The 23,928-nt window shown below is 38.3% G+C and overlaps 7 protein-coding genes and 1 pseudogene across 17 annotated transcripts; 5 read left to right on the forward strand and 3 right to left on the reverse strand.

The window, feature by feature from the left end:
• The first annotated feature begins 832 nt into the window (after positions 1–832).
• AT3G04600 (Nucleotidylyl transferase superfamily protein) lies at positions 833–4,115 on the forward strand. 3 transcript variants are annotated; one of them, NM_111331.5, is made up of 13 exons: positions 833–953; positions 1,037–1,276; positions 1,352–1,471; positions 1,561–1,746; positions 1,981–2,032; positions 2,135–2,200; positions 2,282–2,368; positions 2,558–2,650; positions 2,721–2,801; positions 3,052–3,123; positions 3,438–3,506; positions 3,613–3,723; positions 3,812–4,115. In NM_111331.5, exons 2-13 carry the CDS (start codon positions 1,056–1,058, stop codon positions 3,860–3,862), a joined length of 1,209 nt encoding a protein of 402 aa, NP_187110.1. In that variant the 5' UTR covers positions 833–953; positions 1,037–1,055; the 3' UTR covers positions 3,863–4,115. The 3 variants fall into 3 exon arrangements, with proteins under 3 accessions (NP_187110.1, NP_974219.1, NP_001078104.1); NM_202490.2 differs by having other exon boundaries at positions 877–953; positions 2,558–2,654; positions 2,725–2,801; NM_001084635.1 differs by having other exon boundaries at positions 882–949.
• Positions 4,116–4,572: 457 nt separating this feature from the next.
• On the forward strand, positions 4,573–8,299 carry MUG1 (annotated as a pseudogene; the record flags this gene model as incomplete). The annotated part of the gene is made up of 1 exon: positions 4,573–8,299.
• Positions 8,300–8,456: 157 nt separating this feature from the next.
• Positions 8,457–12,888, reverse strand: FLK (RNA-binding KH domain-containing protein). Of its 4 annotated transcripts, NM_001337537.1 has the most exons (8): positions 12,673–12,860; positions 12,006–12,186; positions 11,478–11,933; positions 10,061–10,307; positions 9,625–9,773; positions 9,269–9,541; positions 8,954–9,151; positions 8,457–8,833 (listed from the first exon to the last, which is right to left on the reverse strand). In NM_001337537.1, the coding sequence occupies exons 2-8, from the start codon at positions 12,174–12,176 to the stop codon at positions 8,666–8,668; spliced, it is 1,662 nt and encodes a 553-aa protein (NP_001325773.1). In that variant the 5' UTR covers positions 12,177–12,186; positions 12,673–12,860; the 3' UTR covers positions 8,457–8,665. The 4 variants fall into 4 exon arrangements, with proteins under 4 accessions (NP_001325773.1, NP_187112.1, NP_001325771.1 ...); NM_111333.5 differs by having other exon boundaries at positions 11,478–12,186; positions 12,673–12,888; NM_001337536.1 differs by having other exon boundaries at positions 12,006–12,860.
• Positions 12,889–13,301: 413 nt separating this feature from the next.
• Positions 13,302–14,921, reverse strand: DAN1 (Alba DNA/RNA-binding protein). The gene is made up of 5 exons (NM_111334.6): positions 14,473–14,921; positions 14,102–14,150; positions 13,945–14,007; positions 13,788–13,852; positions 13,302–13,710 (listed from the first exon to the last, which is right to left on the reverse strand). The coding sequence occupies exons 1-5, from the start codon at positions 14,641–14,643 to the stop codon at positions 13,564–13,566; spliced, it is 495 nt and encodes a 164-aa protein (NP_187113.1). The 5' UTR covers positions 14,644–14,921; the 3' UTR covers positions 13,302–13,563.
• Positions 14,922–16,422: 1,501 nt separating this feature from the next.
• On the forward strand, positions 16,423–18,775 carry WDL1 (WVD2-like 1; the record flags this gene model as incomplete). 3 transcript variants are annotated; one of them, NM_180183.3, is made up of 7 exons in its annotated part: positions 16,423–16,667; positions 17,131–17,365; positions 17,474–17,565; positions 17,675–17,768; positions 17,938–18,009; positions 18,095–18,205; positions 18,296–18,775. In NM_180183.3, the coding sequence occupies exons 2-7, from the start codon at positions 17,135–17,137 to the stop codon at positions 18,554–18,556; spliced, it is 861 nt and encodes a 286-aa protein (NP_850514.1). In that variant the 5' UTR covers positions 16,423–16,667; positions 17,131–17,134. The 3 variants fall into 3 exon arrangements, with proteins under 3 accessions (NP_850514.1, NP_566233.1, NP_001319470.1); NM_111335.2 differs by having other exon boundaries at positions 16,450–16,667; positions 17,471–17,565; NM_001337538.1 differs by lacking the exon at positions 16,423–16,667 and having other exon boundaries at positions 16,734–17,365; positions 17,471–17,565; positions 18,296–18,556.
• A 34-nt stretch (positions 18,776–18,809) lies between these two features.
• On the reverse strand, positions 18,810–19,587 carry AT3G04640 (glycine-rich protein). Of its 3 annotated transcripts, none has more exons than NM_001084637.1 (2): positions 19,214–19,587; positions 18,810–19,093 (listed from the first exon to the last, which is right to left on the reverse strand). In NM_001084637.1, exons 1-2 carry the CDS (start codon positions 19,443–19,445, stop codon positions 18,966–18,968), a joined length of 360 nt encoding a protein of 119 aa, NP_001078106.1. In that variant the 5' UTR covers positions 19,446–19,587; the 3' UTR covers positions 18,810–18,965. The 3 variants fall into 3 exon arrangements, with proteins under 3 accessions (NP_001078106.1, NP_566234.1, NP_001078105.1); NM_001084636.2 differs by having other exon boundaries at positions 18,841–18,853; positions 18,938–19,538; NM_111336.2 differs by having other exon boundaries at positions 18,810–19,587.
• Positions 19,588–19,760: 173 nt separating this feature from the next.
• On the forward strand, positions 19,761–22,591 carry AT3G04650 (FAD/NAD(P)-binding oxidoreductase family protein). The gene is made up of 8 exons (NM_111337.5): positions 19,761–20,289; positions 20,653–20,925; positions 21,016–21,142; positions 21,232–21,293; positions 21,372–21,581; positions 21,655–21,776; positions 21,849–21,987; positions 22,089–22,591. The coding sequence occupies exons 1-8, from the start codon at positions 19,921–19,923 to the stop codon at positions 22,245–22,247; spliced, it is 1,461 nt and encodes a 486-aa protein (NP_566235.1). The 5' UTR covers positions 19,761–19,920; the 3' UTR covers positions 22,248–22,591.
• A 36-nt stretch (positions 22,592–22,627) lies between these two features.
• AT3G04660 (F-box and associated interaction domains-containing protein) lies at positions 22,628–23,870 on the forward strand (the record flags this gene model as incomplete). The annotated part of the gene is made up of 1 exon (NM_111338.3): positions 22,628–23,870. The coding sequence occupies exon 1, from the start codon at positions 22,698–22,700 to the stop codon at positions 23,868–23,870; it is 1,173 nt and encodes a 390-aa protein (NP_187117.1). The 5' UTR covers positions 22,628–22,697.
• Between the last annotated feature and the right edge of the window lie 58 nt (positions 23,871–23,928).

The raw sequence follows: 23,928 nt of genomic DNA on the forward strand, positions 1-23,928 counted from the left end.
AGGCCTTTAATCACTAACCAATACCCCGGTTAGGCCACATATTCACTTTCTTCCTAAACAAGCAACAAAGCATCAAACAAAGGGGAAAAAAAGACTTTGTAACTGTTTGGAACTCAATGATCTGTTTTGGCTAGGAGATTGCATAAACGGATGGGATTTCAAGTACTGAAAAATGTAGCTAGCACAAAATGAACTCCATAAAAACTCAAAGGCCGGCCTTTTCAGATTTAATGCATCTTCAAGTCTTGTATTGACTAACCGAAGCATCCTTTAGAGATGAAAAGACCAATGAGAGAATCAAACGTCCCATCACTCACCACTCTTTTTTTTTTATCTCTTGACATATCTTGTTTAGTTATAAACATCATCAGAATTTTCTTCCATCACTAAACAACACTCCAAAAACTTCTCCCTTCTTCTTCTTTCTCAAATTCACAAAACATGATTTTCATATCTAAAATCTTTTAACACCTATTTTAGTGCATAAACTAATCAACTATTGGATTATGAAAATTTATGAAATTATGATAACATCTTATAGACTATGGAAAGATTATTAACGGATCAGAAAGAAAGACGAAGAAGATATTCAATAAACCGGACCGGTGCATTTAGATGATGAATGAACTTCTAGTGAAAAAGGCAATCATGGCGTCAAAGACTTTGATTAGTGATACAATTGAAAAAATTAACGAGAGGGGGATATTTGTTCTCTCTAAAAGTAAAGGGATAAATGACGATAATTGTTTTAATTTTGGGCCAGAGAGAAAGGGGTAATGTGTATATCTAAAACTTGACGGCAAAATTGACAAAAATAAAATATTCTGACTCCCAAATAGTAATAAATATATGACTTAAACCTCGTTTTGTTCTTCGTCAGTCTAAAGACTATCTCCAGTCGCAAAACCACCGCCGTATATCCACGGCCGTCTTATCACCGGCAACAACCGTAGGTACTTGGATATAACAATTTCATTCAGCTCTATTCAGCTTGTTTGCTAATAGGATTTTGAATCTGACTTCTGTTTTTGTATAGGTTTTTGTTTTCCGTCGCGATGGAGGTGGATAAGAAGGACGAGAGAGAGGCTGAATCTTCGGAGCAAGTGGTGAATCCATGGGAAGTGTCCGCCAAAGACGGCGGGAAGATCGATTACGACAAGCTTATTGACAAATTTGGATGTCAAAGGCTTGACGAGTCACTGATTGATCGTGTTCAGAGACTGACTTCTCGTCAACCACACGTGTTCCTCCGCCGTAGTGTCTTCTTCGCCCACCGGTTAGACATTCACTGTTTTAATTAATTGTGTAGAAATTTCTCGTCTTGCTTGTTTTAATTGTGAGGTTTTAACAGGGATTTCAATGAGATTTTGGACGCTTATGAGAGAGGAGACAAGTTCTATCTCTACACTGGAAGAGGACCTTCATCAGAAGCATTGCATTTGGGGCATTTGATTCCTTTCATGTTTACCAAGTAAGTGAGATCCTGGAGCTAGTATTGTCTTACCATGTTTACGGATTTGGTAGATTGTGCTTGCTCTTTATACTTGAAATGGTTTGCAGATACTTGCAAGAAGCTTTCAAGGTTCCCCTTGTTATACAGCTCACGGATGATGAAAAAAGTATATGGAAGAACTTATCGGTGGAGGAAAGTCAAAGACTTGCCAGAGAAAATGCGAAAGATATTATTGCTTGTGGATTCGATGTAACAAAGACCTTCATTTTCTCGGACTTCGACTATGTTGGCGGGTAAGTCGCATTCGAATCTTCTATGGAAATAACTAGCACCGCTCTTGCTTTGTAGAAAATATTGCTTGAAGAGCTCTTGGTAGTACATATAGTCTACATGCATGTAGCTCAATTTTTTATTTTTTTTTTGGCGAAGATTTGTAAGATCATATATTGTCCTTCGTTTTTTTTTTTTTTTTTGATTGATGTATCACAGTATATTTGGCTGATCATATGCAAAAACTTTGTGTGTAGTGCTTTCTATAAAAATATGGTGAAGGTTGGCAAGTGCGTTACACTTAATAAGGTGACTTTACTATCTATCTCCTTGAATTGCACAATGCGGCTGATATGTTGTATAGCTACTTTGTGTTTGTGGTTTTCATTTGTATATCTCCTTCTTTGCTAGGCTATGGGAATCTTTGGCTTTTCCGGTGAAGATCCTATCGCGAAACTCAGTTTCCCTCCTGTGCAGGTATGTCGTTTGTTCTGTTGGTGTGGCTATGTGTATTCTAACTGCATATAGACTGTATAATTGTTTTCCGTATATTTGCAGGCAGTTCCATCTTTTCCTAGCTCATTCCCACATTTGTTCCCTGGCAAGGACAATCTCCGCTGCTTGATTCCTTGTGCTATTGACCAGGTGTGCTGTTTTCTTACTTTTTATATTAACCTGTTTGCCTTTTTAAAAGATTAATAACTTCCCATTGGTATAAAAATGTCTGTGACTGCGAGCATGTGATACTTCCATCCATAATCAGTTTCTTTTATGTTTTCCATGTATCACATTTGTATTTATAACCAATCTTTCTTTCTTTTTGGTTTTGTTCAGGATCCTTATTTTAGAATGACTCGTGATGTCGCACCCCGGTTAGGCTATAGCAAGCCCGCCCTGATTGAGTCAACATTTTTTCCTGCGTTGCAGGCAAGTAGTTTCTTAAGTACACTACACATTCCTGATTTACACAACTAATTGCCTTGGTCACTTTACGCAGGGAGAGAATGGAAAAATGTCTGCTAGTGATCCAAATTCTGCTATCTATGTGACTGATTCCGCAAAGGACATTAAAAACAAGGTAAATTCTGTAATTCTTTTTGTTCTTTCCATCTATTATAACAAGCCATTCTGGGTTTCCACATCAACCTTGTAGGCTTTCACACACATTCATCGTCTAGATTGGTTGCTACTCGAGTCCTTCCACTCGTTTTTTTCTTTTGCTGGTGTAACGGCATCTGAAACACGTTACAGAACATTAAATACCAGTCCTAATAATGAACTCAGACACTTTCGTCCAGCATTTAAACTTGGTATGGTTTCATATGCAGATAAACAGATATGCGTTTAGTGGTGGGCAAGACTCCATTGAGAAGCACCGAGAACTTGGAGCAAATCTCGAGGTACCAAATTCCTTGTATCCTCTTCGTCCCTTATTCTGTATTATGTAGTGGCAACTCTCAGCTGTGTTCCTTATGCGGTAATATCCGGTTGAAAGTTAAGAATGAATATTCACTTTGTTTAGATTGTGTTCCTCAGAGTACTAGCAAGCCAACAAAAACTAACCCCTAACTCAGCTGGAAATGTAGAAGGACTTGCTATAAACTAATTGACTAGGAAAGAATTTTAAATCAGTTGCGGATTCTTGATAGTTGATCTTATCGGTTCTGGTGCTTTAATTGTTCTTTTGGGGTAATCTCCCTTCTACGTTTTATAGGTTGACATACCCGTCAAGTATCTGAGTTTCTTCCTCGAAGACGATTCTGAACTAGAACACATTAAAAAGGTAATAATAACATCACACTTAGTCGCTAGCTTGTTATACAGAGAAGGAAGAATGTGTTGTGTGGATTTTTCATAAAAGTAAAAACACAATGATTATAATGTTTCAGGAATATGGAGAAGGAAGAATGCTAACAGGAGAAGTAAAGAAGAGACTTACGGAAGTGTTGACAGAAATTGTGGAGAGACACCGCAGGGCTCGAGCTGCTGTTACTGATGAGGTAAAAAGATCAACTAAATTTGTTGGTGTCAATCATCAAGATTCAAAATATCATTTGTACTAAGTGATTCGACAAATTTATGTTCCAGATGGTTGATGCGTTCATGGCGGTGAGACCTCTCCCAAGCATGTTCGAATAGAAAAAGTCAGAAACCCTTTTTGGCTCCTCAGCAACTTCACATCACTCCGTTTGATTTGGATTCAGACATCTTTGGGTGTCTATTGATAGATTTGATCCTTGAAATTGAACCATACTTGTTAGTTACAATTTTCATATTTACATTTATTTATGAATCACATTCTAAAATGATTTGCATTGTTAATTGAATAAAGTGAAACTACAAATTTATGAATTTTTTTAAAAAAAAGATATAACAAAAATTACCTACCTCAATAGAATTATATATTACAAGATCAAAATAAAAGAATATTAAATTTTAAATCAGAATATCAAAAAGAGACCAATTTTATATAACTGAGAAATAATAATAAAAGTAAAAAAAAATGATTTTTTGTTCATTTACATCAAATATCTAACAAAAGTAATTTTAATTAGTCAATTTTGATGGTAAAATAATGGTATAGTTTAGTTATGAAATCCAAAATCAATGATTAGTTTGAGTGAGAAAACTATCTATAGGTTGAGTTGGGCCTTTCTTTGCTTTATAATACTTGGGGTGGTTTCCAATTTAGTAGCTGGACTCAAAAAAATCAAAGAGGGCAAGTCCGTAAATAGTAGTAAATCCGAAGGGCAGAGTGAGAGCAAAAAGGAACTAAAAGACATAAATAGCCTTGTCGAGGAAGAAGGCAACGTGTAAAATGGACATCATCGGAGTAAGGGAAACCTAATGTCTCCCTCTTCTGCCCCTTCTGTAAATTCCCAATCCAACCCTTCTCTCCTTCCTCCTCCGTCTTTGCCCCTTCCCCCAATTTCTTCTTCCCGATTCTCTCCTTTCCCTTTTTCTTTTTACCCGCCAAAATCACATCCACCTTCACTAACGGCTCCTTCCCCAATTTCCATTTCCCATTTCATTCATACTCGAAACCCTAGATTTCTAATTCCTGGATCGGTGCTTGGATCTTCTTCAGTTTTCTCGTGTTTTGGTTGATACCCAGAATTTGATTCAAGTGAGTTTCTCGATCTGAAGTTAAAGTTTCGATTTTTATTTGGATTTCTTTTCCTTCCTCTTGTTACGAATTCTTCATTTGTACTTAGTTGTTTTTTGTTCAGCTCAGATCTTCGAGTAAACTTTATTATCCTGATAAGGATTTCGTTTTTAACTCACAACTTTTTTTTGAATTTCGAATTTGGTTTTTAGTGTTAAATCTGATAGTGTCGATATGAGATTCGGACAACGCGAAAAAGTCGTCATTTCCTTAATTTTCTCGTCTCTATCAGATTTTGTTCACTCACTTTATTTTTCTTACTCTGCTTTTGTAGCTCCAAATTCTCCGTTTTTTCTCAAAGAGTAAGTTGCTGTTTTTCGCTGAGGAATTCACTGTCCAGTGAAATTGACGATGCACAAGATTAAGCTAGACGACCGTGCGTTTTCTGTTTCTCTAAGTCTTAATCGTATCTCGGAAAATCCTTACTTTCTTACAGTTCGTACTGTTATGTCGCTGATGCTTTGGTCTCAATCTTGGAGTCTCAATATTTGGAGCTCACGTGACACTTTCAATTATCAATATCTTTCGTTATTTCTGGATCTTTGTTACTTCATTTGTATCACTCTTGTTAGTGTTTTAGTGTTGGACTACTCGATCTTACTGTCGCGTTTGGTTAATGCAGGTACTGATAATGTGAGAGAGAATTAGTTTCTTTGTACAAGTTGGTTGTTTTGAAGAAGTGTGTTGTTGTTGTTGTTTGAATTAAGAAGATTGTTTCAGCAATGGCCAATCGCGATTTGATGCTTGGACAAAATCGTAATATCGGTATTGGGCAGGGTCAATCTTTGGTGCTTGGCCACAGCCACAGTCTAGGGCTTGGTCAAAACCATGTTGATGTGGAGCTAGGCCAAGGTCACAATATGGATTTAGGACTTGCTCATCATGATCATGATCATCATGAAATTGATTTAGGAAATCCTCATGATGATCATGAGCTAGACTTAGGAAATAGTGAAGATCAGGATGGAGAGGATCATCATCATCATCATCATCACGATTATATGAACGAGAATGAAATCTCGGTTGATCAGAAGCCTGGACACGACGATGTTGATCCTGATCTGGTTCTTTCATCGCAAAACCATGAGTTCTCATTGTCAGATAATAATCATCAGTTGGTTGTTGGGGAAAACCATGAACTAGATGACAATCTGGAATTAGCCGTTGACTCAAGTCATGAACTTGAAATTGATCAGCATGGTGAAATGGTTATGGTTAGCACTCCGGTTCAAGCTCGAGCTCTCACTGCTGACATGACTTACCAACTTACCGTTGGACAAGAGTTTCCAGATGTGAAGAGTTGCCGTAGAGCACTGAGAGATATGGCGATTGCTCTTCATTTCGAAATGCAGACTATAAAATCTGACAAAACTCGTTTCACAGCTAAGTGTTCGAGTGATGGATGTCCATGGAGAGTTCACGCTGCAAAGCTCCCCGGGGTTCCAACTTTCACAATCAGAACGATCCATGAAAGCCATAGCTGTGGAGGAATAAATCACTTGGGTCATCAACAAGCTTCAGTTCAATGGGTTGCTAGCTCGGTTGAGCAGCGGCTTCGCGAGAATCCGAACTGTAAACCTAAAGAGATTCTTGAAGAGATACACCGGGTTCACGGAATCACCTTATCGTACAAACAAGCTTGGCGTGGTAAAGAAAGAATCATGGCGACTATGCGCGGATCTTTTGAAGAAGGGTATCGGTTACTTCCGCAATATTGTGAGCAGGTTAAAAGGACAAATCCGGGAAGCATTGCTTCGGTTTATGGAAGTCCAGCTGATAATTGCTTCCAGCGTCTCTTCATATCGTTTCAAGCTTCAATTTATGGGTTTCTAAATGCTTGTCGACCGCTTCTTGGATTGGACAGGACATATTTGAAAAGCAAGTATTTAGGTACTTTGCTTCTCGCTACTGGATTTGATGGAGATGGTGCTTTGTTTCCGTTGGCGTTTGGGATTGTAGATGAAGAGAATGACGAGAATTGGATGTGGTTTTTGTGCGAGCTTCATAATCTTCTTGAAACCAATACTGAGAATATGCCGAGACTCACGATTTTGTCAGATAGACAAAAGGGAATAGTGGAAGGTGTGGAACAGAATTTCCCAACTGCGTTTCACGGCTTTTGTATGCGACATTTGAGCGAAAGCTTCCGCAAGGAGTTTAACAACACACTGTTAGTTAATTATCTGTGGGAAGCTGCTCAAGCTCTAACAGTAATTGAGTTTGAAGCCAAAATACTTGAAATTGAAGAGATTTCTCAAGATGCAGCGTACTGGATCCGGCGAATCCCTCCTCGGTTATGGGCTACCGCATATTTTGAAGGACAACGGTTTGGACATTTAACCGCAAACATAGTCGAATCCCTGAACTCATGGATCGCTGAAGCATCTGGACTTCCAATCATTCAGATGATGGAATGCATTAGGAGACAACTAATGACTTGGTTCAATGAACGGCGTGAAACCAGTATGCAGTGGACTTCGATACTCGTCCCAACTGCTGAACGGCGTGTAGCCGAGGCTCTTGAGCTTGCAAGAACCTATCAGGTGCTTCGAGCCAATGAAGCGGAGTTTGAAGTTATTTCTCATGAAGGAAACAACATTGTGGATATCAGGAACCGGTGTTGTCTCTGTCGGGGTTGGCAGTTATATGGTTTACCTTGTGCACACGCCGTGGCAGCTCTTCTTTCTTGTAGACAGAATGTTCATAGATTCACTGAGAGCTGTTTTACTGTGGCTACTTATAGGAAGACATACTCTCAGACGATTCATCCGATTCCAGATAAAAGTCATTGGAGAGAGCTTTCTGAAGGAGATCCAAACGTGAATAAAGCTGCTCTTGATGCTATTATAAACCCTCCAAAGTCTCTGAGACCTCCTGGTAGGCCGAGGAAAAGACGGGTTAGAGCTGAAGATAGAGGACGAGTGAAGCGGGTTGTGCATTGTAGCCGGTGTAACCAGACCGGACATTTCAGAACCACTTGTGCTGCACCTATTTGATTTGCAACGACATATGTTTCACCAGTAAGTGTCTTGGCTGTTTTAGGATAATGTTAGTAGTACTTCATTGTATTCACAGATCTGATTTGTGTGGACTTCTCTGACAGAAACAAAACCGCAGACTCCAGTGAGTTATCGGAAAAGAAGCAAAAACCGCAGGGGTAAACTCTGCTCAGTGTAGTATAAAATTCGATCTTTCTTGATCAATTGCTAGATTTCAGGCAACTACCTAGAGAACAACATTACATTGCCTGTTTGTTGAATCCTTTCCTTCCTTATTTTATATGCTCAGCTCGAGCAGTTAAGCAGCAACGCTTTTTCTTTTTATTCCTGAGATCACATTTAATTTCCCATTTGGAATGTATTTTATTTAGGTTTGAAATTCACAAAGTATTATGTGATTATACTTTTTTTAACTTATATTTTGATTCATATAACAATTCCCACACAGAAATTCATTCAAGCACCAAATTATGAAACAATGATTTACCATAGACTAATAATCTCTCTTAAAAAGGGATGAGAAAATCGTGAAGGACACGATAATGAACCATACATTTTTTTTTTTTTTACTTTTTTTGAATATAAAGAAGATTTCCGGTTAGATCAATGTTATGAATAGTACACAAATGAAGAAGTCTCAAAACAAGTGATATAATAATTGATTGTCAGTACACAGAGTGCTCGCTAATAACAACATATACTCGATTAGGCATCTAGCGTTTCCACTCTTGCTTGCAACTACTAGTAAAACATTCTAAAGAAACTTAAAATCTTTCATCAGTAACCGTAGCCTGAGCTGTAATCCGTAGCGTATCCTCCAGGCGGGTTTGTTGGAGCCGCTGCGTAAACTGAGCCGTGTGTTGCGTATGGGTTATAGCCTTGCTGCTCTGGTGCTACAGTTTGAGGCTGTGCTGGTGCCGGCGCTCCAGCTTCAGCCATGAAGTTCTGTCATAAAACACAATCAACAGTCAGATTTCATCATAAAAAAACACTAGCTTCTGCCTCGGTTTTGAGGGTTTAAAGGTTACAATGGTTAAGAAATCTGGTGTGAGAATATAGGGGTACCTGAATAAGCTGCACGGCAGTTTGGACTTGTGAGCCAGTTCCGCTAACCTCAACAGTCATTTCACCAGGTACTCCCCTGGTCTCCTGAATAGTTACTGTTGCTCCACTAAGACGTCTAGTGTAGCTTATGTTTGAACCCGACGTCCCAATTACAGCATCAGCATAAGACAGTGGAATCTGCATTTGCTGCGTAACTTGCTGCAAAACAAACAAATCCCCACACCACTCAGATTTTCATTGATTTACTTTACATACATAAATTGCAGTAGATTGAACAGTCAACTTCATAACATGTTGCAGAGATTGGCGGAATACCTGAGCGACCATTGGTGGGGCTGATGATACGTGCACATTCATAGGAGGCTCTCTACCATATGCAGATATACCTTGATGAGGCTGTTTCTCCATTGGAGGTTGACGCATCTCAGGAGGAGGATAGTAACTATCATGTCTAGGAGGTGGTTGCATATATGGAGGTGGGTTGTGACCATAGCCTCCTCCACCAACACTTGGGGCATGACCTTGAGGAGGACCCCATGACTGGTGTGGTGGTGGCATATGGTCCATTTGGCGAGTTGGCTTTTGCATCTGTTTAAAACGCAGAGTAAAGAAAAACGTTAATAGAGACAAATGAGAAACATTTTTAAACATACAACGGAACAAAAGATAACCTGATTTTCAAAGAATGGGATGATGCTACGATCAACCAAGAACTTTCTGAGATGTGACGCAATCAGCTCCAAGGCTCTATGAACACTTGTTGGTTCCCCCACAACTTCAACAACCCTATCGTCTTGAAGAGCAAAAACAGGTAAATCCTCTGCAAAACTCCACCATAACAAATTTCAGTTAGAACTACCAATGGATAAGGAATAAACGAAACAAACACCAAAACAAAGTTGAAGTTATTTCAGAATCTAAGCCAATCTGAACATTTGATGTTGAATGGTTCAGCAAATCTTGCAGATGAAGATAACATAGAAACTTATAGTGGCCTTTATCTCTACAAATATGGGGAAAATAGGGAATAGTCCATAGCACAACTGAAACCAAAAACACAAAGCAAGAAAGAATTTTTTCAGCATGTAAATTGTGAAGAGAAGGAACCTGATCCAAGAACTCTGACTATACAAGCGGATGCTTCTTGAATAGCTTTAACTGTTCCTCCCTGTTTTCCAATCAAACTTCCAGCCTGAGATGCTGGGACTAGTAATCTTGTTGACACCTTTGAAGGCGGAGGGGCTTGAGAAGCTTCACCATCCAAACCATCAACTATCCGCATGTGGACTCTAAGAAGGCCATCCATAGAAGGTGGTAGAGATGATTCGGGCTCTTCTTTACCAGAAACCATAACCTGCGACAAAGAGGAAACAAGTAGAGAACATTACCAAATGACTAAAGCATTTCACAAACAGCGATCTTAGGATCTATACCAATTATTATTTTGGTGCCATATTTCTCAAATCATAAAGAAAATTCCAAAGAGGTACAGACTTAAATGCACTTTGACCAGTTAGATGTTTATTTCCTGTTATAATCTTCATTTAAAGTTTTTACCCATGGTGATTAGGTTATCGCCTTTTAAGATGCCATAGCAGCCATTACCAACCTTCTAGACTTAAAAAACCTCTTCATAGAATCTTTTTCATGCAAACATAAAATTTCTCTTTACTTAATTGTTGCCTAAACCATAATCTCATCGTCCACATATTGTTACATCCGGTTAAGCAGGTCCTTGCATGCTACAGAAAGTCTGCAGCAAGACATCAATCATCCAGGTACTGAAGTTACCAGAAAGAATGCAGAGCTTCATGGAACTGAGGTTTATACAAGAAGAATCTTGCCTATTCGATAAACTTATCAGCACTGTGTATGTAGTGCTCAAGGCTGAATCCTTGCCATCTGGCTTTGGTTCTTCATATTTGAGACCTTACCGATGATTGTTGCCATAAAACTTGCAAGATAAAACCTGCACAGATTCATGGTGGTCACAGCAATAAAGGGGAACCCTACTCACATCTTATCAACTTCGCCGATTAACTTCCTCCTTTCACTTGAAGGAAATGATAAGCAGGCCTGCTGGTTACTATATTCCATATAGGTATAATTACTAACTAAGATGGTTTCGCTTGATGCACTATACATTCGTCAACACGTTTTTTAGCAGCTCAGGATCATATCACTCAGCCCCATTAAAACACTTTTTCTGACAAAGTTCATAACTTTTTTGAGTTAAAAGGGATGTTCAGTTTCCTCCTATCCGTTTACTTATATATTTATTAACGTCAAGGGGAGAATATGAAAAGGGTTGCCTCTTAACTAAAATTTCATGGCTTTTTAACATTTTTAACAAAAGCTAGTGCCTGAAAACTTTAGATCAGTGACTTATACAGCCAAAAAGTGTATGTATTCTACTATATTAGTTTTCTTATCACTAGGATTTTAGTTTTAGTTCAAGAGCATTATATGACTACTAGCTGCAACTCATATAACATGAAAGGGAAAAAAGGATTTAGAGACTCACAGCTCTTTCTGTTGTGCCTGGAGGACCATCGAGAATCTTTATTCGAGCCCTTGTCTCCTCAACTATTTTCTTAATGACATCACCTTTGCGACCAATGATGCTACCCACTTTCTGTGCAGGAACCAGCATACGGAATACCGTCTCTCCGGGCCATCCCGGCCACCTCTTCTCCTCACCTCCAACTGTCGCATCTTCTTCAGGCTCTGATTTCTGTAGAGACTCAAGATGCTCAGGAATTCCTTCCTCATCTTCTACTTTATCTTGCACTTCATCACCATTGTGATCTTGTACATCACCTTGCGCCTGATACTGAGCCTGATCATGAGCCTCGTCTTGTAACTGAAACTGCTCCTGATTTTGTGGCTGATATTGTAGGTCATCTTGCGAATGATCTTGGACATCTTCATTAGCCTGGTCCTGCAACTGGTATTGATGATACTCTAACTGATCATCAACCTCGTACTGCTGAGGTTCAAGAGTCTGATCTGGTACCTCGTACTGCTGTGGTTCAAGAGTCGGATCTGGTACCTCGTACTGCTGAGGTTCAAGAATCGGATCTTCAACCTCGTATGGTTGGTGAACAAGGGTCTCATCATGAACCTGGTACGGTAACCCATTATGCAACTCATCTGACCCTTGATCTGGTACCTGATCTCCATTGTGTGCAACGAAATTTTGCTGATCTTCAGCTTCAGCCATGACTAGAGCGCTGACATAAATTCAGAGTCCAGATAACACACATTAGTCCCGTTATACATATACAAACAGTTAAAGTTTCATTGAAGATTTCACTTCCTTCAACAAGTTATTGTTATAAAGCATGTGTTAGAAAGAAATATAACGCCTAGAATTAAAACATTTGCATCTATAAAGTAACAGCTTCGCCAATAATATGCTCAAAATTCAAAATCTAACAAATTATTCTAGGTCACCTAATAGCTGCTTCATATAAGAGGTATCAACTTAGCCTAAGCTTATTCTGCAGAAAATAGCATCTATAAACTAGAGGCAGTTAGTAAAGAAAAATATAAGCTTAATGAAACACGAAAATATCGTTTTCGGACTAGTGAAAACCCTAAATTAACACAGCGAACATATAGACCCCAGCGAGGAACCCTAGAATTGACAATGAAAAAGAAAGAACTATAGCCCCAAAAGCTTAAACTTAGGATTAAAGATAACCCAGTGAAATTACGTGGTATCAGTGGAAACTTTAACAATATTAGAGTGATAAACGGAAACTTGATTCGAAGAAGTTCGGCGGAGAAAGAGAGAGATTCCGGTAACAATGGAGGCGGGTGAAAATTATCTTAAAGTTGAGATCGACAACTAGTGAACTTTTCTTTTATTAACACTTTAGTCCTTCTAATTTTAACAGCTTCTAGTTTTGTCAAATTGAGCTAGCCCGTATATTTATAATCCAAAGTCACATTCGTATGGGCCGTGATCTGCTTTAAGGCCTATCATAACTTTTTTTTTTAACATCTATTTTATTGATTTGGAAGTGGGATAGGTCATTGAACAAACATTTTTTTCTTATTAATTTATTTATTATTAGTTCAATTTATACCTGTTTTAATTTTCTTTTAACTTTGCTTTTTTTTAGGCTAACATTATACTATTCTCATTAGACTTTACTATGTAAGCTTAGTTATTTCACAGAAATTGCATTGATTTTGCAGATAGTGGACACCTTATAGAAGATTTTGATATTATAGAGTCGTCAAATAATAACTACAAAAATTTGGTGCTAAGGTTGCAACATTGTTTTGGTCTTCAGTTATTTAGCACAAATGGGAGTGCTTTCCACGAAACAAATTTTAATTTGAAAACTTCTTTTCTTTATTTTTGCCTTAAGGACAAAGACTAAAAAAGTTGAGAAAAATCAGAGAAAAATATTTATATCAATATTGTTCAAGATCCTAAATGGAAGCAGAGAGTGAAGAATACTATTTGTTGCTAAACAAACAATTACTATCATATCTAGAGTATTATGTTCGATATGTCACAAACGAAACAAAAGCCAACAAAACATAGTAAAAGAGAAATCAGTCCTTCTGCAGTAAATCTCTCAACCGGCTCCAACCTAGACCTCGGTGGCAGCGGCAACTTCTTCTTGTGCTTCCACGGAAGCTTCCGTCTCTGCACTGGCTTCCTCCTCCGGAGTCTTGCCGTTGGTCACAGGTGGCACCAAAGAGTCAAACTTGTCTGACTTGCCCAACACTATCTCAATCTGCAACAATAACAAACCCAAAAGGAGATAAATAAAACTTCAAAAGGGTATAAGGAAGTAGTAAAAAAGAAACTCGCCTTTGCCTTCTGGACCATCTTCCCTTTTGTCTCATCTTTCATTCCCACAGTCGATGTTAGCACCTCTGTAATTCAACACAGACCAGAGATGAAACAGTTTCTTCAATAGAACGAAAGGTTCAAAGATTGATGGTAAGAAGGGAGAGATCTGACTCACTCTTCTCTGTTGCAAGTCCATTGTTCTTCAAGATCTCAGAGATTGTTACCACAGTTGTGATTGCTATACACACATTAATGATTATATACATATACACGCAAAAGATGAGAAACCGATCAAATAAAAAAGATAAAGGTAAAAGAAAGAGTCTATATACCCATTCCAAGTGCAGAAAGCTCGACCTCGTTGTGTTGCTGAATGTACCTCTGCATCAAACAACGAAAAGATCCAATTACTCTCTAAGTAATACAATCAAACACTTGGTGGACACAAAGTATCAAATAGATAAAGATCGATCCTGAATCAATACTACAAGTATCCAAAAACAGATCGGAAACAAAATCCAGGCGAATACTGATTGTTCGTTTCAAGATACTAAAACGATGTTTCGTTAACTGAATCTACAATCTTAAAATCAAGCGAATCTCGAACTCTAGTAAACAGAATCAGTCAAAATTGAGAAAAAGGAAGACTCGTTGATCTGAAAAACCGTAGATCCGGTGATGAATTTAGGTTTCCGATCATTACCTTGGCGAGATTAACGTAGAAGAACAATGGCTTCTTGGTGTTGGAAACTTGGATCCTGTTCTTCTTGTGAGTCTCAACAGTGGCGGTTGTTGTTGTTGTTGCAGGCGCGAGAACGATGTTCCTCTCCGATGGGATTGGTGCCGGAGCCGGTGTTGCTACTTCCATCGCCATCTTTCTCCGATCGATCACTCTTCTTTCAGTCTCTCTGCGTAACTTTTCTTCTTCTTCTTCTTCTCTCTCTCTCTCTAGCGGGAAAAGTTCTTTGATCGCTTTGGGTTGTTGGTTACTCTCGGGGAATTAGAAAACCGTTACGACGCTTAACGGCATTTATATAGCACTCGTTGCGCTTCTCGTAAGTCCTACTAAAACGTGACACGTGTTCGTCTTCAAACGGTTCGTTGACCGAGTAAAGAGCGAATGACGGAGAGAGACCACTATGCTTGTGAGGTATAAAAATTTAGTGGTTGAGCCTTTTGTAAATCTAAATGGGCCTGAGTTATTTTGTTTGCAACCTAAATGGGCCTAAGTTTCTTTTAAAAACCCATCTATATATTTCTTTTCAGCACCAAAACAATGTGAGAGGTAAACTGATTTTGGATCCCATTGATCATGTAAGTTAATAAAAAAATTTAAACCAAACTTTAATAATATAATTTTTTTGATATTATAATCCTGATTTATATAACTTTTAGATGTTGATATCATATAATAGTGTTATGGACAAAATTATGATATATTGTAGAGAGAGATTTTAACTTCGTTTTCATTGTGTGTAGACTGTGTGGTATATTATAATATCCACAGACCACAATACATGAGACCAATCTCGTTGAAGGTGGTAGCCATTTTTCATAGGCAATATCTTTTTCTCTGGGACCATTTGTTGGACCAACCGACCGATTTGCCTTTTGTTTTCTTTGATTATCCTCGTTAAGAAATTTTGCCGCCAAAAAGGATAGATGAAGATTTTGTGATTTTTGAGTTGCGACGTGGGTCCTACGTTATTCCAAAAGCAACGTGGGTCCTACGTTATTCAATTGAATACCATTGTTTTGTTCTCATTTCAATAACAAAAGTTGTATTCGGTCGGAATTGGACGTTTCTAGGCTACCAATTAGTATTATATGTTTTCATCTAACTAAATTTTTGAAATTAAAAAAACAAATATAGAAGAAATTTCTTGTGTTTTTTTTTTTCTTTTTGTCAACGTATAAACTGTTTTACAATTGTATGCTATTATACTTTCAAATTTTCTACGTAGTGTATATGTAGATGCGTTCACAAGCCAAACCATATTTCGAAAAATAATACTAGAACAAAGCTGCGAAAATTTAAACAAAGTAGCGAGGGAAAGTATATAAAATTACACTCTTGATGTTTAAACTCGTCATGAAGCATTTTTAAAGCTTATAGTTCTCTTTTACACTATACTCCATAAAGTGATATACGTACTCTACTACAGCCTTCAAGGTTAAAAATACTCAATAGGATTACGTATTTGGATAAAACTCAAAAAGCCTGTGACGGGTTAAATACTGGTATCACGTTAGTCGAGAGGTGGTTATTAAATAGAAGTAACTTGTCACATTGGTGTATTTATGATTATTATTAAATGAGGTATTTTTCACATTCGTATCCGTCTTGTAACTTTAATGACCACGATGATTATTGATGAGTTTGAATTTCCTTCTAAGATACTGCTGCTTAACAAATGATTATTGTGATTTTTTTGATACATTAAACTCAAAAACTAATTGGAAATTAATTGACACATTTCAAAATAAAACTAAGCAAGATTATATATAAGGTGAATCAATTTTTCAAATCCTGATTTTTAAAATGAAGAAGAATCATGAGGTAGTAAAAGCGCCAATAAAATCCAAACAAAATTAAAGTAAACCGATTTGAAAAATAATATATTAAATTTGAAAAATGCAAAGTCCCAATAAATAACCAACAGCTTAAACAAATCAAACACCATTCCAAAATAGTCACCGCCCAAAAAAAAAAAAAAAAAAAAAAATCCTTTTTTTCTCTTCTTGAGAGAGAGAAAGAGAGAGGGAGACAAGTTTGTTCTGGATAAAAAGACAATTCATTTCTATTTTAATTGTCTGCAAAATTCTCACGGGCCATCGGAGAGAGGAGACAGAGGTGGTGCTGCACAAGAATCCTTCCTCCTATATCCTACAAGACTTGTAAGAAACAATTTTTGTTTTGCATTTTGGTTGAAACATTTATCTTCTGTTTTTTGGGTACCTGCTCTTCCTTAAATCCTTGTTCTATCTGTAAAAATTGCTCTCAAAGTTTTCAAATTTATTCGTTATTCTTACTATTTATTGCCCATCTGGATTTTTAAATTTTGAAAATTTGACTCTTTCTTCATTTGGTTGTTTATGCGTGTTGGTTTCACTTTTGAATTGTTCTTCTTTGGCCCTTTCTACAGATTCAAGAATGTTTCTAACTTTGAACCAATCTCTGTTCATTACGTTCCAATTTTGAAATGTCAGATGAAAAAAGAGTTGTGAACTTTTAGAAGATTATATTTTGTTATCGCTAGGGTATAGAGAAAGCTGAGATTTTACAAATTGAAATGGGTCTTTGAGAATCTGTGTAATAGAGAATCTGTTTGTTTTGTCTTTGGTTGGTGGATATGTCCAGTGGAATGGGAAGAGAAGTTGTTGAGGTGCTTATGGACCGAAACGCCGACGTTTCAAGCGCTAGAGTTCATGTTGCTCCTAAGATAGCTGCAGAGGAGACTGATGAGGAATTTGAAGTCAAAGAATGCACAGAGGAGAAGTCTCTTTCTGAGAATGCACCAAATGTTGGATCTGCTGAGAGAGTTGGAGCTCAGAAATCACCTAAAACCCGTAATGGAAATGCTAAAGTTTCAAAGGTAAAACTAATTCATAAGATCTTGGTTTTGAGAATAACGCTTTGTAGATGGTATATGATTGAGGCCTAAATCCGATTTTGACCCGTTTCTTAATGTTTTTTTTAGCAGCAGGATGCTCCTCTTCTCGCGGTGAGGAAGCCATTGCAACCCGAGAACAAGAAGCATATTGATGACGAAGATAATTGCTCCATTGCTTCTTCGTATCCTTTTCCCATCTCTATCATTTTATACTTGATACTTATGTATGGATGTTTATGTACACGATGCTTAACAGAATCGATATTGTTTCCTTAACGTTATTTACCACAGCGTTGCAACTTCCATGAGGATGGGTAAGTCTGGATTGACTTATGGAAGTGCTCCAACGTTTAGGAGTGCTCAACGTGCTGAGAAACGCAAGGAGGTAAGTACATATTCTATCTTTCTGCTTCCACATCTCAGTTATAGATCACATAAGCTCTTTAAAGCCAACAAAAACTCATAATCAGAAACATAATCTGCATTAAACGTGTAGAATTCACTCTGTTCTGTATACTGATTGGAATTTATTTTGTGGGGTCTGCTTGGCTCAGTATTACCAAAAGCTCGAGGAGAAAAACCAAGCGCTTGAAGCTGAGAGGAACGAGCTTGAACAGAGGCAAAAGGTAAAGTACACATTTCCGGTAGATGCAGTTTTTTTACCTGATTCTAGATTGGTTGTGAAACCTCATAGATTTAAATGGTTTGCAGGATGAACAAGAAGCAGCCTTGAAGCAACTTAGAAAGAATCTCAAGTTCAAGGCTAAACCCGTCCCCAACTTCTACTACGAGGCACCTCCTGCGAAACCTGAGCTCAAGAAGGTATCCTTCGAACCAAAACTTTATCTTTGTTCAGAGCTCAGCATTGTTCTACTTATGTGCCAAAGTAACTTATGTTATGTTTCTTTCTAGCTTCCTTTGACACGTCCCAAGTCGCCAAAACTGATCCTTTCTCGGAGAAAAAGCTTCAGCGACGCAGTCAGCTCGTCTTCCCGTGAAGAGATTCTGAAGACAGTCTCTAACCGGAACCGACACAGCACTGGAACAGTTCAGAACAAAGACGATGATCACAGGAACAAGAACACCAATGCTGCGCACGACAGCCCTCGTGTCAGATCAGGCAAAGGTAAATCCGGATTGAAACCAGTGAACGAGTCCTCAGAAGAAGCTTGAAATTTCAAAAGATGATGCTTTGTTGGTCTAACTTGATCTTGCCGGAGAAAATGTAAAATCAAAGACTCTTTGTTTTTCGGTTATTTCCGGTATACGTTTGGTTCACTATGTAACTGTCTTTTTTCGATTTTAAGTTTTAACATGAAAAACTTTATGTTGATTGTTGAACAACTCCTCCTAATGTTGAAATTTGTAAATCTGAATGCTGTTGGATTTAAATTTAGCAGCTAAGGTTATTTTCAGAAATAATCTCTAATCGAATTATTTACGGACTGAAACCGGCATCAAACATTTATCCTAAACCGAAATAGTCCTAACAAACTTCTGATAAAATCCAGAGAGCAAACCAGTGGAAAGCAAAACCGGCATCAAACATTTAACCTAAACCGGTAAATCAAATATAGAAGCTTTAAAAAACCAAACCTAAACCGGCTAAAATCGATAGACCTAACCAACCACTAGCAGTTTCCCGGCCGCCGCTTGAATGATGACCACTGCGGTGCGTTCCACCGCCATAAATCGGAATCGGACGTAATCCTCCTCCTCTGCTAGAACTCCCTCCTCCGCCTCTGCTAGAACTTCCTCCACCGCCTCTGCTAGAACTCCCTCCTCCGCCGAAACTGCGTCCCCCTCCGCCGAAACCGCCTCCACCTCTGCCTCCTCCTCCGCCGCCTTTCTTAACAACGACTGTTAATTTCGGTAAATTGGCTTCGATTACGTCACCGTCTGGCTTCAATTCTACTTCTTGAAACGGGAGATCATCATGGTTTGGATCAACGAAGGCTAAACTTGTTGAAGATCGCGAGACCGCGTGAGCAAAGTGGTGTTGCAGTTGCAGGTGGAGACAGAGAAGAAGGAATAAAAACAAAGATGCTTTCTTCAAATCCATAATTCGTTTCGTTTCGTTTCTTTCTTTTTCTGTGTGACTTACAATTTATACACCGAATTGTTTATAACCGCGTGACTATATGACTATTCTAATTTGAATATCTGAACGCGTATTTTAATATATCCGACTAATTACAAAATATATCATGTTTAGATAACTATTACTATCTGAGACCCATTTTCCTGTCGGCTTCTGAGAAATATCAAAGATGGATTTGTATACGTATATACCAATTTTCCATAAACAATGCTACAGGTTTCGTTAAAGAAACGAAATGTTATCAATCATGCATGATTTCATACTTTTGATTATCATATAGTTTTGTTATGAAAATCTTTAGTAGATTAAGGAAATAGAATTTAAAAAAAAAAAGAGAGGGTAAAACAGTAATTTTGTGTTCCGAAAGTTTAAAAGATAACAGATAATCCGCTCACACTCGAGCAAATTTATCGGAGCCTCCCTCCAAAATTCAACAATGGCCACTTCTTTAATGTCTCTGTCTTCTTCATTTCTTCAACCTCTGAAACTCAAAACCCTAGCACAACCCAGAAACACTGACTTATCTACCACCAGAAAAATCATAACAACATGCGATTCCCAAAACAACACTGGTAAGTCAAACCCCAGCAGCAGAAACCCTAATTTCCAGAAACGGCGAAACTCCTCCAAGTATGGGACTTCTAGAAGGTCGATCCTCAAGAAATCGTTTTTACAAGAGCAAGTTACTTTCACCGCACGGGTCTCTGATGACCCCCACGTGGCAATTATCGGTGGAGGAATGGCGGGTTTGGTCTGCGCATTGAACCTGGAAGCTCGTGGCGTCCAGTCCACAGTTTTCGATACGGTTCGTCAATTTAGATAATTTCGAATCTGAATTAAAGTTTCTTAGAATGGGTTCTGTGAAATTTGTGGTCTTTGGGTGTTTTTGCCTTTGTATATTCACAGTTCACTTCAAAGTCAAGTTTTTTGGGCTCAAATGTGGCTAATTGAATCGAATTAGTCCATTTTCATGGACAGAGCAATCAAGTAATACTCTTTTGTGTTGCGTTCATGTCCTTTGGAAACTTTCTTTTATTTTTTTCTAGTCTGAATTAGAATTTGGTAGAACGGGTGCTGTAAAATTTGTGATTTTTTGGGGTGTTTTTGCTGTTGTAATTTCACTTCAAACTCCAAGCTTTAGTAAGAATATCTTGTGTCACTTCTGCAGGGGATACATGGGTTAGGAGGAAGACTTGGAACAAGAATTATTGAACCACAGGGACTAATTTTCGATCACGCTGCTCAATTCTTCACCGCGGATGATTCTCGGTTTATCAAATTGGTCGATGGGTGGTTAGAGAAAGGACTTGTTCGAGAGTGGAAAGGTGCCGTGGGAGAGCTTGAAATTGGAGGTAGCTTCTCACAGTTTCCCTCATCATCACCTCCAAGATACATTGCTGCTAATGGCATGCGATCTCTCGCTGATTCTTTGCTATTAGAGGTGTGATATGTTATCTCTGTGCAGCGAAAAGTTTGAGTCTTTTTTGAAATTTTTATGAGTTGAAGTAAGTTATACTGGAATTTGTTGCAGAGTCAAATGGTGAATCTGGTAAGGCCTTGTTGGATCAGTAAGTTGGAACCACTTAATGGTATGTGGCATTTAAGTGAGAATGGAACACCTCGTGGTCAGTTTGATGTCATAGTTATTGCTCATAATGGTAAGAAAGTGTATATATCGGTTTCTCTATTAATCTCTTTAGATGCTTTGTTATGTCTTCTTTATAGAAATGGTTTGCGTTTTGTTCAGGTAAATGCGCCAATCGCTTGCTTTCAGCATCAGGCTTGCCCCTAGTGGCTAAACAGATGAAGGTAGAGAATATCTAGTGAAACAGATATTTTTTTAAGCCCTATGATATCTTCTGATACAATCCTCTTGATTTGTTCTAGAAACTGGATTTGAGTTCAATATGGGCGCTATTAGCAGCTTTTGATGATCCTCTTCCCACAGTGAACTTTGAGGGAGCGTTTGTGAAAGGAGTTGAATCACTGTCTTGGATGGGAAATAACTCTGCAAAGCTTGGAAATGGCAGAACTCCACCACATTGTTGGACTTTTTTCAGTACTGCGGCATATGGGAAACAGAACAAAGTTCCTCAGGTTAGTTTCTTCAAAGCTATACAAATAATGTAATGCAGAAATGAAATGGTTTTCCACCCTTTTTTGCTCATAGGAAAACATCCCAACGGTCACGGCAGAGAAAGTTAAAGCCGGGATGCTTCAAGGTGTGGAAATCGCATTGGGGTTGCCTGAAGGCTCACTTCCTAAACCGGTTTATACACGTCTCCAGCTATGGTAAGTAATAGTTGTATCAACGGTGCTAAAATGTTTGAAGATTTGTGGAGTGATTCAATACTTTCCACACAGGGGAGCAGCTTTGCCGAAGAACACTCCTGCAGTTCCATGTATATTTGATCCACAAGGCCGTGCTGGTATATGCGGTGATTGGCTTCTCGGTTCTAACTTAGAATCTGCAGCTATAAGCGGTGCAGCCTTAGGAAACCATGTAAGAAGCTTCCTGTGACTCTCCTTAACAAAAATTTGCGGATTTCAGAATAAAAGATGACAAGTGTTTTGGTATTTTGCTCCTCTTTTTTTCCTCTGTAGATTGCGGAATTCTTACAGAACGGTGAAGCTAATCCAGAAGAATTTGCAATCGGTTTACATGATAGGTTAAGTCCTCTTGCTGGCCATGATATTGGTCAGTTTCCTGGTTTAACATCAGTGGGAGAAAAGGAAGAAGCTAATGCATATCAGCTGCTGTGAATACATCAGTCTACTGTTACTTGACGAAAAAGCTAAGAAGTTTTGCAAATTAAGCTTACAGTGATATCAGTTTCTACTTAGAGGCTCACCATTTTCAGCCTCCTTCTTCATTGGTGACAAAACCACAGCCGATTTGAGGTGCTATATGAAACAAACAAAAAAAAAGAAGCTGAATTTGTCTAGCTAGTTATGAAAATTTTGTTTAGGCTCTTCAAAAATCAATGAATATATATTGTGATGAAATATTTAACCTTTTTGGTCATAAATGGTTTCTATTACAAAAAAAAAACAAAAGAGTACTATTGTATTTCTGTTAAAATTTTATAATACGAGGTTTTATTTACAAATCCCTAAATTGTTAAAGACCCTGCCGTGAAACGTTATTAGGTTTAGGTTAAGAGTGGGGAAAAAAAACGAAGCAGTGAGACAGTGAGAAGAAGAGAAATCGCGATGAAGAAAAGGGGAAGGAAGTCTAAGAAACCAGAAGAAAAAAGAGCTGAATACGACCCGAGTTCGATTCTTCCTCTGGAACTGAAAATAGAGATTCTCATGAAGTCACCGCCGAAATCCATAGCCAAGCTAGGTTTCGTTTCAAATCATTGGTCATCGATAATCCGCGGCCAAGTTTTCACCGACTTGTACATGAGACGATCTTTGGCTCATCCACGACTTCTTTTCTCAGTGTACCGTCCCAACATGCAGATGCAGTTCTTTCACTCCTGCTCTCAGGAAGATCCGTCTTCTGATCATCGTAGCGTCAGTTACACTCTGAATTCAGATCTACGGTACTCATTTTCTCCACCCATCGGCGGTTTGATATTCGGTCAAAACAATACTAAAGCTATGATTGGAAACCCTAGTACGGGTCAGTTTGTACCTTTACCTAGAATCAAAACGCAGAGAAAGCACATTTTCTCCATTTTTGGATATGATCCAGTTAATGATTTGTACAAAGTCTTGTGTATGACGGTAAGAACTCTACGTGGACCACATTATTTTAGATGGGAAGATCCTATGTGGGAGGAGCCTATGACAGAGGAGCATCAAGTTTTCACGCTAGGACCCAAACAAAAATGGAGAATGCTCGAATGTAAGTATCTACATCGTCATCATTCTGGATCTCAAGGGATATGTAGAGATGGGGTGATGTATTATTTAGCTTCTTTCAACGATAAACGATCTCTGATGAGCTTTGATCTGAGCTCTGAAGAATTTAATGTTACTAAGCTACCTGAGGATTATATATTACAACAGTTTGGTAATATGGTGGACCATAGTGGAAAGATAGCTATAGTGAGTCAGGCATACAGCGGTCCAATGGACCTGTGGGTTCTTGAAGATGTCAGCAAAGAAGAGTGGTCAAAAGTTGCTGCCATAGTTCCTTCTATTACAGATATAGTTGGGAATGATCAAAGAGTCATTTTCAGGGGTATACTTTCTACTGGTGAGATTATACTTTCACTGCTCCCAACCCCCAAGCCGCCCTTCTTTTTTCTCTGTTACGATCCCAAGGAAAAAACTGCTAGAAAAGTTGTGATTCAAGGAATTGGAGAAGACTATGCTGCTATTAATGTCTTTTTCGATCACGTAGAGAGTCATATGGTTCTGTCGAAGCTAACTTAATATATATGTTGATGACTAGTTCGTTTGGTTTTTCCCCAAGCTTCTCTTCTTTGTTCAA

This window comes from Arabidopsis thaliana, chromosome 3 (genome assembly GCF_000001735.4).
Source record: "Arabidopsis thaliana chromosome 3, partial sequence".
In the NCBI taxonomy this organism is placed as follows: domain Eukaryota; kingdom Viridiplantae; phylum Streptophyta; class Magnoliopsida; order Brassicales; family Brassicaceae; genus Arabidopsis; species Arabidopsis thaliana.